The 13,720-nt window shown below is 43.7% G+C and overlaps 1 protein-coding gene across 7 annotated transcripts in view; it reads left to right on the forward strand.

Annotated features, from left to right (window-relative positions):
• Positions 1-510: 510 nt before the first annotated feature.
• LOC143118922 (CUGBP Elav-like family member 3) overlaps positions 511-13,720 on the forward strand; it is a 32,702-nt gene continuing 19,492 nt past the window's right edge. For 5 of the 7 annotated variants that reach the window (XM_076280066.1, XM_076280067.1, XM_076280065.1 and 2 more), the window contains exons 1-2: positions 511-658; positions 9,102-9,184. In XM_076280066.1, coding sequence (XP_076136181.1) covers positions 514-658; positions 9,102-9,184 — 228 coding nt within the window. In that variant the 5' untranslated portion in view covers positions 511-513. The remainder of the gene's footprint in view (positions 659-9,101; positions 9,185-13,720) is intronic. The other 2 variants (XM_076280063.1, XM_076280064.1) reach the window with 1 other exon arrangement.

Here is a 13,720-nt window from a genome sequence, read left to right on the forward strand (position 1 = left end):
TACAGCGCCTATACCTACACAGGGTTAAACAAAGGGAGCTGGCATCACAGCTGCGCGTCTCTCTGTTTACGTTGGGTTTTTTTTTTTCATAGGGAGTTCAAAGAGAGCCTGGCATGAGGTAGCAGCCAGTACCAACAATAATAATTTATTTCATTGCACGTAGGTTAGTGTAATTGTCTGTGAGACGGCTAGTTATCATTTGCATGATCGTTGTAATAAGAGGGCACGCGCCTTTGTTTTATTGTTTCATGTTAAACAGCAATCCTAATCTATATCATTACACATAGTATTAAGCGTTTTCATTCTATCATTTAATGATGATAAAAACGTATTAAATAACGTATAGGCCTACTGAAATGTGTATGCTATATTAAGGATCATGCAATCCTGTTTTCCCACTCAGCTTGGCCCCCGGTCCGGCCCCTGTTCCCCGCCCGGCACCTGCGCTCTCTCAGCCCGCTGTTCTAGTCCTGAACCCCGGTGCGAGTCGGTAGCTCACTTCGCACCGTCGCAATGAAGGAGCCCGACGCGATTAAACTCTTCATCGGACAGATTCCGCGGAATCTGGAAGAGAAAGACCTGAAGCCGATCTTCGAGCAGTTTGGGAAGATCTACGAGTTGACGGTGATAAAGGACAAGTACACTGGCATGCACAAGGGTAAGGCGAGCTCCTCGATGACCACACGCACACACACACACAGATGATGAACACAGAGTGAGTGAACATGTAGGCTTAACACTTTGTGATCATGGAAACTCCATGTGTTCACTCGTTAAGGGGGTCGATATTGTTTCTTGGTCAACACACTATTAGTGACCGCACACTGACCATGTTCAGCCATTTGTTTCAAGTGCCACTTCCTCTAACACCCCTGTCAGAGGGCTGACTCAGGCAGTGATGAATGCGCACACACACACACACACACATACACACACACACACACACACACCCTGGGTCTGGAGGAGGCTGGGTCTCTCGGCGTGCCGGTCGGCTTGCATGTCAATGGCAATCAGGGAGACACTGATGCTTGCAGTCCGGCGCCACCGTTTCCAAGAACATGGGGCGGGGACACGGACTGCGAGAGCGGGTGAAGGGGTTCACTGAAGCATGAGATAGGTGTTGCTAAAAAAAGAGTCATTATGCATGACAATTGCTCCATAAACTTCAGACCCTGTCATCATACCCCCACCCCCACCTCATCTCATATCTCTTGTCTTGCCCTCCCTCGCTTTCTCTTTTCCCCCTCTATCCATCCTCTAATCTGTGCGTGCGTGCGTGCGTGCGTGCGTGCGTGAGTGAGTGAGTGAGTGAGTGAGTGAGTGAGTGAGTGTGCGCGTGTGTTTTGGCTATGTGTTTTGTAAAGGCAGTGTGTTGGTGGCTCAGGTTTACAAGCTCGTTTGATTATCCCTCCATTCCTCTCCTGGAGATCTGCTGCTGAATCCTGGAGCCCATTTCATTCCTGTGTGTGTGTGTGTGTGTGTGTGTGTGTATGTGTGTTTGCATGTGTATGTGTATGCCCATTCCCAGAGGCACACATCCCGGGTCCAAAAAGTAAAAGTCCTGCCATATATTCTTCCTGTACACTTAACACAGATGATATCACTAATTATCTGATCTACCTGGCTGCTAATTAGGATGAACTGGTTTACTAAAAGGTTGGATGAAATACTTGGGAGGACTTTGACTTTCTGAACCCGGGATGTCCACCTCTGCCCATTCCATTCCCTCCCATTCATGAGAGTGAAAGTCAACCCCACACACACACACACACACACACACACACACACACACACACACACACACACACACACACACACACACACACACACACTATATTGTCGACAAAATCTGCGCGTATCCCCCCAGTGTGTGGTCTCTTCTCCTCGTTCAGTCCCGTTCAACCCTAGATTGTCCTCCTGGGAAGGTGATGTTTTGGCATCACCAAAGAGGCGCACATGGATGAAGAGGCCTGTAATTTCGTGTTGTATCTCTTTAGACCTCTGCTGTCTTCGGCTGTAGGCCACGGCTCTAAACAGTAACACAGCACAGCCCAGAGGTCTCCAGACAGCCAAACTACATCTGCAGTTTCAGTGCTGTCAACTAAACTAAGGGTTTTCCCTTTCAAATATAGTGCACATTAATGAGATGCGGTCAATATATGGTATGAATATGATTAAACCAATGGCCATGTGATTGCTTATTTATAACCTGGTGCGCATCAAACCCATATGTAATATACATAAACACACACCTTAAAATGTTTGTTTTAATTCTTAGCTAATGGGAACACACACACACACATTAAAATGTTTGTTTTAATTCTTAGCTAATGGGAACACACACACACACACACACACACACTCACACACACACTTAGTCACTCATGTTTATGTCGTGGTCATGGCATGGTTAGCCCAGTGGTGGAGCTTCTCGGTCTGTGTAATGAGAAAAAGATTAGATGCTTTGAGCTGGGAGTGCCATCCAATCACTATAATGGAGCCATAAGCTCTAAATGCAAGTCCCTCTGCTGGGGGATACACACTCGACACACTCTCTTCCTCTCCTGCTGCCTCCTCTTTCATTTGCTCACTGGTGTTCAGTCATGTTTTAACATCCCCTGTAAAGCAAACATTAAAACCAACCATCTTGGGACAGTGCAGTGCTGTAGTGCTGGGCGGTATGACCAAAAATGTATATCACGGTATTTTTCTAAATTCTTACGGTTTCATGTGTATATGACGGTATTTTTTTTTCCATGCATAATCAGATGTTCACAGCATTTTATACAGGTTGAGGGAAGAACTGCTGCAGTACATTGACTAAGGATGGTCTATTTTACTGTCATGATGTAGAATAACTCCACACTAGTGGTAATGCAGTTTTGCATGGCGCCAGAAAATTATGCTGTTTACAAAGAGCCACTCATGATTCTAATGAAGAATCTAATCAGAATGCAAAGACAATTGCAGTCAAAATACAGAACTGTACTGTGCAAATTTCACAAACATCTTGTAGCCTATAAAACCAATACAAAAAGTTGTGCAACTTTATACTTTTTTGAAAATTATACAATTTAAAATGAAACCTCTCTGCTAATATGCTTACTCTGTCAAATAGGCCTATCAGAAACATGCCTTATTGTTATTGTGTGGTTTACATGACATTAGTGGTAGGCTAACGTTAACTTCATGTGAATGTGGATGTCATGTTAGCCTGCCATGAGCTTTGGTTCGGTTCGCTAGGCAAAACATTAACAAAAAAGTTTGTTTTGGTGCACTGATGACAACAAGCCAGCTTGTATTGCTCAGTGCATGTCTATAACATGCTTTACTTGCTACTAGGGATGTAACGATTACCGGTATAATGGTAAACCGCGATAAAAATGTTGACGATAACAATTATCGTTTTCATTTCAAATATCATGATTATCACGGATGATTACCACGATGTGGAAACCGTGTGTTTAATCCTTCCCAGCTTCATCCAAGCCTGCTTTTGACATACAGTAGGCCTGGTACAATGGAACAAAACTGGTACCCTACTGATTTTGTTATCTATGGATTTAATTGTGGCACAAAGCCAATTATACATGACCAAGGAAAAAGTAAACGGGACAACACACAATGTCAAGGTAACGAATGCTCAGCTCAGCCAGGTTTGTTTGTATATATACTATATATATTTTTTTTTTTTAAAACGGCGACGAAATTGTGAATTTCCAATTGTTACAACACACTCAGCAATCGATTCCTACGGACTTTCCCCTGAAGATGGCAGCAAAGATGGCAACATATCCGGAAAGGTACTGGCTTGATGAAATTCATTCTGGACTCTCTATCCGACCACATAAAGACCTCGGGATACTTCGGTTTGGCTTTAGGGACCCTCTACTCACTACCACGTAAGTGTTATGTTGTTTGGAACTGTAGAAGAGGTATAAAAATAGCGTTTTGTAGCAGCGAAATTGATATGCCCTGCTCACTTCCAGGCTACGAGTTTTGACTGAAAACAATACAATCGAACTTTCTCAAAACGCATCCGAATGACATGATTTTGATGTCAACTCAACGTATGTACCCCCAATCATCCGTAAATTGATCTAAAGTGCATTTTACTCCGGATAATTCCTTTAAGGTGAGATGAATGATAACCTCATTAAACTTCACTGTGTTTGGTGGGTTGCTAACTAACGACATCACCTACTAGCCAGCTAGTTGCTGTTGAACAATCTCAATAGAATTTTCGTGACGGTAAATCCCTTTCGCAGTATCCCTTAACGTTTTTCCTTAACTAAAGAAACAATTTAAGGTATTCTGTGCAACACCCTTAAATAAACCCCTTATCTAAGGATAAATTAAGCCTTAAGGGTCATACTTCAGGGGAACAACTTCAGGTGTTTTGTGTTTACCCTCACTATGCCTCGCAGTGGCACCATGCGTGCGTGTGAAAAAAGTCCCATCTGAAATACTGTCGCGCGGCGCAGCGTTCCAAACGTTGTGTAATCAAATACACCGGTATGCCGGTATATTAAAAATTCATATCATAACGAAAATATACACCGGTATACGGTGTGAACCGATATACCGCCCAGCACTACAGCGCTGTGTGTGTGTGTGCGTGTGTGTGTGTGTGTGTGTGTGTGATATCTATTTTATTGTTTTGTTTGAGACTACAAATTATCCCTCCTCTTTTGTACAGACTTTTTTATTGGCCTTTCCTGTTCTATTCTATTCTATTCTATTCTATTCTATTCTATTCTATTCTGTTCTATTCTATTCTGTTCTGTTCTGTTCTGTTATATTCTGTTCTATTCTGTTCTATTCTGTTCTGTTCTGTTCTGTTCTATTCTATTCTATTCTATTCTGTTCTGTTCTGTTCTGTTCTGTTCTGTTCCGTTCCGTTCCGTTCCGTTCCATTCTATTCTATTCTATTCTATTCCATCAGACTCAATCGTGTGAGTTTCATCTCTGTTACAGTTTTTCTCAGTCGCTTTGGTGCTTTTCTCACATCACTATTAACATTTGCACAGCAGTTAGTGCAATTCTCAAAACAATTAGTGCAAACTGCAAAACCTAGTGGATGACCTGCAAAAGCACGTCACTTGCTCAAAATGGATAGTCCATTCCTCAAAAGCAGGTATTCATGTCAATGAAACTGTCAGTGTCATCAAAATGAGAAGTCTTGACACCATCGTTTATGAACAAGATAGTCAAATGGCTTTGTCATGTTTTCATTATGACAGTTCTCTCAGTGTTTTCCAATGCAAAAAAAAGGTCAGAACTCTGTGACACTACCTGAACATGCTCAAGACAGCACTATACACTACTTGTACAGCCATTTGAAAACTACAGTAAAGTTACACATTGCTGTAGTTAGGTGAGTAAGTGAGTACAAGACACTGAATACGTACATTTTTACTGTATGCTCTTTGCAATTCTACAGCATTGTGACAGAATTTGATAACTAGTTCAACAATTTTGTAGGTAATGACTCAAGCAATGAAATGAAGACTATTAGTTTTATTGGGAACGACTATTCAGCATTCATAAGTATAGTTAATTTTGACTGACATGACATAAGCAAATGATAATGTTAAAAAACAGCAGAGAATTGTATGAAAGCAACTGATACATGTCCAAACGTATTTGCAATTTGTTCAGAGGAAGGAGAAATTGCTACTGTGATGTGCACAAATGACTAAATGTTGTGGAGGTTGAACTAATAGTTATGAGAATTTTCATTCTGATCTGAAAAAAGCACCAAAGCGACTGAGAAAAATTGTAAGTGAAAAGTTACAGTAAATGACAGCAGTTGGTCATGTGACTCTGTGATCCCTCTTAACCCCATGCATCTGGAACGGCATTATTGCTTGATGTTAGTTTTTCCCTTATCGCAGGACAAGCTGTCTGTCATGTCGGTCGTTCCACTCTGTCTCTGTGTGTGTGGCACATGTAAGAATGGATCGGGGGTCAATAGAGAATGTGTGCTTACATTCCTGGTGTGTGTATGTGTGTGTTTTTCTGTGTATGGGAGTTTGAAGAGTCTTGCTTGTGTGTGTTGTTTGTGTTCTTCTGGCTTTGTTAAGTATTAGTTCTGAGTTATTCAAATGTGGTGAGATTTGAATTGTGTGGTTGTCTGTATTGGAGAGTATGTGCGTCTTATGTTGGAGAAAGCAAGGTTTGCTCTCCTTTGAGTTCCTGTGTAGCTCTATGTTCAAGCTGCTGACCTCAGTTCATTAACATCATGATTATGTGTGTGTGTTGGTGTGTATACTGCTGAGAATCTAGTTAATTTACATCATGATAGTGTCTGTGTGTGTGTATGTGTGTGTGTGTGTGTCTATGTGTGTGTGTGTGTGTGTGTGTTTGTTTCTGTGTTGTTCAGAATCTAGTTCATTAACATGCTGCCTACTGTCTTAGTGGTTGTGACAGGTGTAGGAAGAGCACTCACGAAAGGCGTCCACCTACGCACCAAGGTACAGCCCAGAGAGAGAGAGAGAGAGAGAGAGAAGGAGAGAGAGAGAGAGAAGGAGAGAGAATTTGTGTGTGTGAGAGAGAGAGATGACCGGATTCCATCAAAGTGTGCGTGGGAGTAAGATTAAAATTGTGGGAGGAGCTATGTTATTGTATTGTGTGTACATGGGTCGGTGGGTGGGTGGGTGTGTGTGTGAAAGAGAGAGAGAGAGAGAGAGTGTGTGTGTGTCTGTGTGTCTGTGTGTGTGTGTGTGTGTGTGTGTGTGTGTGTGTGTGTGCATCATAGTGTGGAGTGGGGGATGGGAGAAACAAGAGAAAGAGAGACACGAAGACTGAAGGAAATGTGTCTGTGTGTGTCTGTGTGATACATTCAGCTTCTTTTTTTATGCCAGATCAGTCCAGAATACTGTGTGTGTGGTGTGGTGTGGTGTGTGTGTGTGTGTGTGTGTGTGTGTGTGTGTTTGTGTTTGTGTGTGTTTGAGTGCTGTGTCCACACTCCTATCTTGTGCAGTGACCAGTTCTGTTCTGTGTTGTCTGTCTGTCTTGTGCCTACTATTAGAACCTGCTGCACTACTTTACTGTAATCTGGTGCTATAACCTTCATCTATTACAATCTGAGGCAGTACTCCAACCTAATGTAATACAATAATCCAACTAGCTCTAGGCTTTCTGAACTTCAAGAGGAGCCAACCCTCAACCCTCTTTTTCTGTCCCCTACTCCTTGTGGTAACTCAGGCTTAGATGTTTTAGGAATTACCGCCAAAATTACAGCCTGTTTCTGATGCTTTTCGCACCTTAAAACATGGCATCAAATGTACAAAACTGATCGCACATGGATCAAAGCGCATTTTGCATGCCATTGGAGCGCGTAATGGCTATCTGCGCTTTTCTTACTGATGCATATGCATGTTAATAGTGATTAATTAGGTATTCCACCATGTATGAAAAAAAGTGCACGTCTGTTTTGCGGTGAAAACTTTCCGTCTTATAATCCAGATTGCGATTAAATGCGTCAATTACAGAAACTTTCAGAGACAACAGAATCAGTATCAGAGCACCAGATTTCCTTAATTGTCAAAAGCAACCTTAACTTTTGTTGCCTTTCTAATGTCGTATTTTCACTTTAACATCATCCACTTCCCAATCTGCTAGTCTAGGGTAATACGTCTGTCATAGTCTATGTGCAGTAAATAGTTTGAGTATTTTTTTTAAGTGAAGTACAACTACTAGCCACTGCTTTCTCACATCTTATTATCATAGTATTATCGCTAAACTTTTGATTCTTTTGAATGTCGCCATCGGTTAACTGCGGCTGTGGGCACGCAAATAGGTGCGGTGATGAGCGCTGCTTACATAATCATGTGACAGCTTAGTAAATTCCACACAAATTGGCAGGGCACAGCGCAGCACAGTTCGCTTTCTGGGCGTAGACAAACTCGGTATTAGCGCTTTCTTTGTACATCCAGCCCTCAGTGTACTAAAGTATCCCACCTCCTCCGGCCCTCAGTGTACTAAAGTATCCCACCTCCTCCCCAGTCTCCCCTCTACAGCAGGCTCTCTAAAAAACATATCACCCATAACCCACCACATCACCCATAATCCTCAGGAGAATCTACAGACATTGCTCACACAATATATGCTACAGGACACCTAGGACCATGGCCAGCTACCAAGCCAAACATGCTTATTATTAGAGCTCTAAATGATGCATTCTGATGGGTGATCATTACATACCATGCCATGGTCTGTTGTGGTATCCAGAATGACTCTAGCGTGGTACTAGTTTGGTCACAGTGAAGTACTAGTGCATGCCGCTGTAGAATTACTGTGCTGTTATGTTATTGGACAATGTTGTTCTGGTGTACTGCATTACTGATGCGTATGGTGGTAGTATGGTGCTGTGGGGGTTTTGCTACTGTAGGTGATGGTTGTACGACCTGGTGTTGCTGTTTAACTGGTTGGTGGTTGAATTTGTTTGGTGTGGTTCAGGTTTGTGCACAATTCGAATTGCAATTCTGCTTCCTGTTTGCTACCTCAATTGAAATCTAAGTGAAATTCAAGAATTGAATTGGAATTTAAGAGCCAGTTTCAATTCAATTCTGGAATTTTGCACAAGCCTGGTGTGGTTGATGTTGTGTGTATATTGTCTTACTGGGTGGCGGTTGCATTATCTAGTGTTGTTATTATGCTGCATCATGTGGTGATATCATGTAGTGTTATTAGCATACTTCATCCTAATTTCCACCTGAAGCATGTGCCTCCTGTCTCAGTCTGTTGGCTACTCTGATGCAGTGCGGTGGGATGCTGTGTTGTGCTGTGCGGCATCGTTGAACAGTTCGGTGTGTGTGTGTGTGTGTGTGTGTGTGTGTGTGTGTGTGTGTGTGTGTGTGTGTGTGTGTGTGACTTGATACCACTGCTGTGTGTGATGCTGCTGGATGGAGCTACAAAGACCATCTAAACATGTAAAACAATGCACGTTTCCCTAACCTGTCTTTTCCGCATCTTTTTCTGATCCTCTCTCTGATCCTCTCTCTGGTCATCTCTCTGATCATCTCTCTGGTCATCTCTCTGGTCCTCTCTCTCCTCCTCTCCACCCCTGTCCATCTGTCTCTGCCTTTTCCTCTCAGGATGTGCCTTCCTGACATATTGTGCCCGGGAGTCAGCCCTCAAGGCCCAGAGTGCACTGCACGAGCAGAAGACCCTGCCAGGGGTGAGTCCTGTGTGTGTGTGTGTGTGCGTGCGTGCGTGTGTGTGTTTGTTAACAGCATGAAGCACTACAGGGGCAAGTCCTGTCCTATATTCCCAGTGTGTATCGTGTGACAGTTTTTACAAATTAATTCTGCACAATCTTTTGCTTGCTAAACTATACCAGTATGAGGTTAATGTGTTATCAAATTCAGAGCTTTATCTTGGTTTCCCTCTGCTCTGCCTGTTGGAAGACATAAACATTTTAGGATGTTTGTCTCTGGATAAGAGCTTTGACACAGTCACTGAACAAGCGACTGGCAACCTATTGGCACCAACCCCATGGTTCCAAAATGGCTGTTTTTTTATGTTTGAGATTTCATAGTGTTGAAAGTGAGTGCATGGGTGGGTGGATATTTGACATCTGTGCTGATTTGAGGGCTTAAGGCTGAAGCTTGGATAGATCTGGGCCAGTTTGCAGTTGTATAGCTATAGATATAAATATAGATATAAATGTAGATATAGATATAGACATAGCACAGAAAGGATGGGTCTCATGTTTAGCACTCTTCCATCAAATCCCTTCATGCCCTCTGGCTCTTTTCTCTCTCTCTCTCTCCCACTCCCTCTCTCTCGCTCTCTCTTTCTCTTTCTGTCTCTCTCTCTCTCTCTCTCTCTCTCTCTCTGTAATCATGGTTCCACCTATATTTCCTACTGTCAGCTTTTTGATAAAGATCTTCAGCCGAGAACCGCACTAGGGTGGGTGAGGACCGAGGGAGAGGGGTGTTGGAGAGGGAGGAGGGGAAGTGAGGGATGGAGGGGGAGGAGGGGAGAGGTGTTAACGCTAACCCTAATCCTGTTAGGAGCGTGACACACGTCTGACCTTTCTTAGAGATTCACCCCAGAGGAACTGCCTCCCGCGGACGTCTCATTCTCCCTCTCTCTCATCTCATCTCATCTCCGTTCTTCTCCTCTCCTCCTTTTCAAGTCTCTTCTTTCTTAATTTCTCCTCTCTTCTTTCCACTTTTCTCTTTTATCTCATCCTTGTCTCTCATCTGATTGGCATGTCTGACTACCCACTCAAGCCACTGATCTGACCCTGATCTGCCATGATGACCAAATGCCCCCCCCCCTCTTTCTTTGTATCTCTGTTTTTTTGTCTTTTATTCCGCACTTCTCTTCCGGTCCTCATCACCAATATCTTGGTGAATTTTACATTTTATTACAGAGTGCTTTTCAGTTTGTGTTACAAAATAAGACAGTGAGATGAGTTGACACGCTCTTAGTCCCCTCTCATAGTCCCCTCGGTCAGTCCCCCTCAGTCAGTGCCCCATGTTCTGCCTCTTCACCTATTTCTAATTCACTCTCTTAGTTCCGACCCTGTCTTTGTCATCATCGACAGTGGTGCGAGTATCATGGACAGACAGAGAGGGCAGTGGGGTGTGCTCTGAGACAGACACCCAAATTAGTGTTGGCGGCTACGCTGTGTTTTGGCACCCAGTGTCCATTAGAGCTGAGCTAAAGCAATTATCGTGACATTAACGAGTTTCGGAGGAGGGGTGCACCAGTGCTGAATAGCTACAATTGCAGGGATTTCATACCTGCCTCATACACACACACACACCCCTCAAAAAAAAGGTAGTGCCACTGCGCTTGTGAATTCTCTTCTGGTGCTTCACGGGAGAGGACCGATCATGTGGAGATGGAGAAGGTTCACCGGTGCACACAGAGGTGGCTTTTAGATGTATTTATTCTACTGCACAGCAGTTGACTAACGTTTCCACGTTCCTGTGTCTTGGTCACGGTCCACACGTAGAGATTGTTTGAGAACACTAGGAGGAGATTCAGGGGGGTTCCAGAACACTAGGAGGAGATACAGGGGGGTTCCAGAACACTAGGAGGAGATTCAGGGGGGTTGTTTTGGGTGTGAATGTGAGCATGAGATTTAACTGCAAAACCGAAACAGGCTGGACGTGTAAGCAGCAGCTGACCGTAGACCAGGTCAAACCACAGACAAGATGAGAGGAGAGAGAAGGGAGAGGGAGGGAGAGACTGCAAAGCAAGGAGAGGAGGAGGAAGGGAGAAGCCAAATGAAAGAGAGGATGGATAGAGGAACAGATGGCCTTATCAGAGTGTCACTGGGGTGCAGGTTTAATTTCAACAGTGAGAGAGGGAGGAAGAGATGGAGAGAGAGAGGCTGAAAAGAGAGAGGAGGCGAGCAAATAACAGGCCCCACACCCTGGCTGCTCTCCGTCTGGAGCTGGCTGCTGCTCTCTCCATCCTTCGCACCCCGTCCTTTTCCTGTCTGTGCGCTTCTGTCCCACTCCCCCTCTGCAACAATATTCTCTTCTCTTCTCTTCTCTTCTCTTCTCTTCTCTTCTCTTCTCTTCTCTTCTCTTCCCTCTTCTCTCTTCTCTTCTCTTCTCTTCCCTCTTCTCTTCCCTCTTCTCTCTTCTCTTCTCTTCTCTTCTCTTCTCTTCTCTTCTCTCTGCTTCTGTTCCCCTCTGTTTCCTTTAACTGTGGCTCTAGCATTCATATAAACAAAGAGTAGCTCTGGCAGCAGACTCACAGACACACACACACACACACACACACACACAAATACACAGACATGAACACAGACTGACACACATACAGACACAAACTCTTATTGTATTGACATACAAATACACACACTGACATTGAAATAAACACACATTATGCACAGTTATGCATAATTACTATATGCACACTCACTCACACACAAACACACATGCACAAATGGTCTCCCCCTGCCAGAGCAGTCTATGCAGCTAAAGCCAACACCATATATTATCTGGGAATCAGACTGTTCTTGCTCTCTGTCTCTGTTTAGTAATCAGAGACATTGCTGCTTTGAGGAGCACAGGAATTGTAGGGTGGAGCATGGTGATAGCTTTATGCTTTCTGCCTCTCTCTCTCTCTCTCTCTTAATCTCTCTCCATCCCACTTTCTCTTTCTCTCTCTCCCTTTCTCTTTCTCGCTTTATCTCTCTCTCTCCGCTTGCTGCTCGCTTATCACTCTCCTATCTTCTCTCAGTGTTCTGTGGTCTGTCCATACCACTCTCTCTATCTCTGCTCCTGTTATCTCTCCTGGGATCTCTGTCCTTCTCTCACAGTCTCTCTCACCCCCTCTGTGTTCCATCCCAACCTACAGCACACACCTGCATACAAATCCCTACACATACATATGACTGTCTCTCCTCTCTCTAACACACACACCAATGTACATCCATCCATACATCCATACATCCATACATCCATACATCCATTCTGCGCAGTACTACGCAGTATACCCACTTAAAAAGCATTACCATCTCAGTATACCCACTTAAAATAGGCAAGGATAAGTATTAACATTTGGGGTTGATCACAGTATACCCACTACTGCTAAATATACTACATCATAGAATACCCACTACAGCTAACTATACTACATCACAGAATACCCACTACAGCTAACTATACTACACCACTGCATCCATACATCCATACATACATACATACATACATACATACCAGGGTTGTGCAAACTTTGAATTGCAATTCCGCTTCCTGTTTGCTACCTCAATTGAAATGCAAGTGAAATTCAAGAATTGAGTTGGAATTTAAGAGCCAGTTTCAATCCTGAAACATACATACATACATACATACATACATGCATCATGGTTCCCACAGTCATAGAAAACCTGGAAATGTCATATTACGTAATTAGCCACAACTTCTGGCGTAAAGTAAGCAATTTTGTACTTAAAGGCCGTGAAAAGTCATGGTAATGTCATTCAAGGTCATTGAAAATTCATGGAAAATGGGTGGGAAGCCTGACACATACCACATCATACAAGGATACGGGATTTGAATTCACAACACACAGACATAGACACACACACACACACACTACCTATACACTACCTACCTACTCAGTCTGTCTCATTGATCTGTTGGTTAGATTAAATTAAATTGTGTTAAGCAGCTTACCAGGTGTGCCCCACTGCCCCCAGTGCTCCTAACAGGAGTAATGCCATAAGGTTATTACTGTAAAAACACACTAGTAGGCCTACTGGACTGTGTGTGTGTGTGCGTGTGTGTGTGTGCGTTCATGTGTGTGTGTGCCCAGTGCTCCTAACAGGAGTAATGCCATAAGGTTATTACAGTAAAAACACGCTAGTAGGCCTACTGGACTGTGTGTGTGTGTGTGTGTGTGTGTGTGTGTGTGTGTGTGTGTGTGCGTGTGTGTGTGTGCGTTCATGTGTGTGTGTGCCCAGTGCTCCTAACAGGAGTAATGCCATAAGGTTATTACAGTAAAAACACGCTAGTAGGCCTACTGGACTGTGTGTGTGTGTGTGTGTGTGTGTGTGTGTGTGTGCGTGTGTGTGTGCGTTCATGTGTGTGTGTGTACACTTGTGTGTGCGTGTGTGTGTGTGTGTTTGTGTGCGTAGGTCTGTTCGTGCGTGTTTGTGTGTGTGCGCATGTGTATGCGCGTGTGTGTATGTGCCCACCAGTGCTCGTAACAGGAGTAATGCCATTGGTAAGGATATTACTGG

The sequence above is a fragment of the Alosa pseudoharengus genome, unplaced genomic scaffold (genome assembly GCF_046254945.1).
Source record: "Alosa pseudoharengus isolate Yale_2024_CS ecotype anadromous, Long Island Sound unplaced genomic scaffold, YU_APseudo_1.1 YU_APseudo_1.1_scf_12, whole genome shotgun sequence".
NCBI lineage: Eukaryota > Metazoa > Chordata > Actinopteri > Clupeiformes > Clupeidae > Alosa > Alosa pseudoharengus.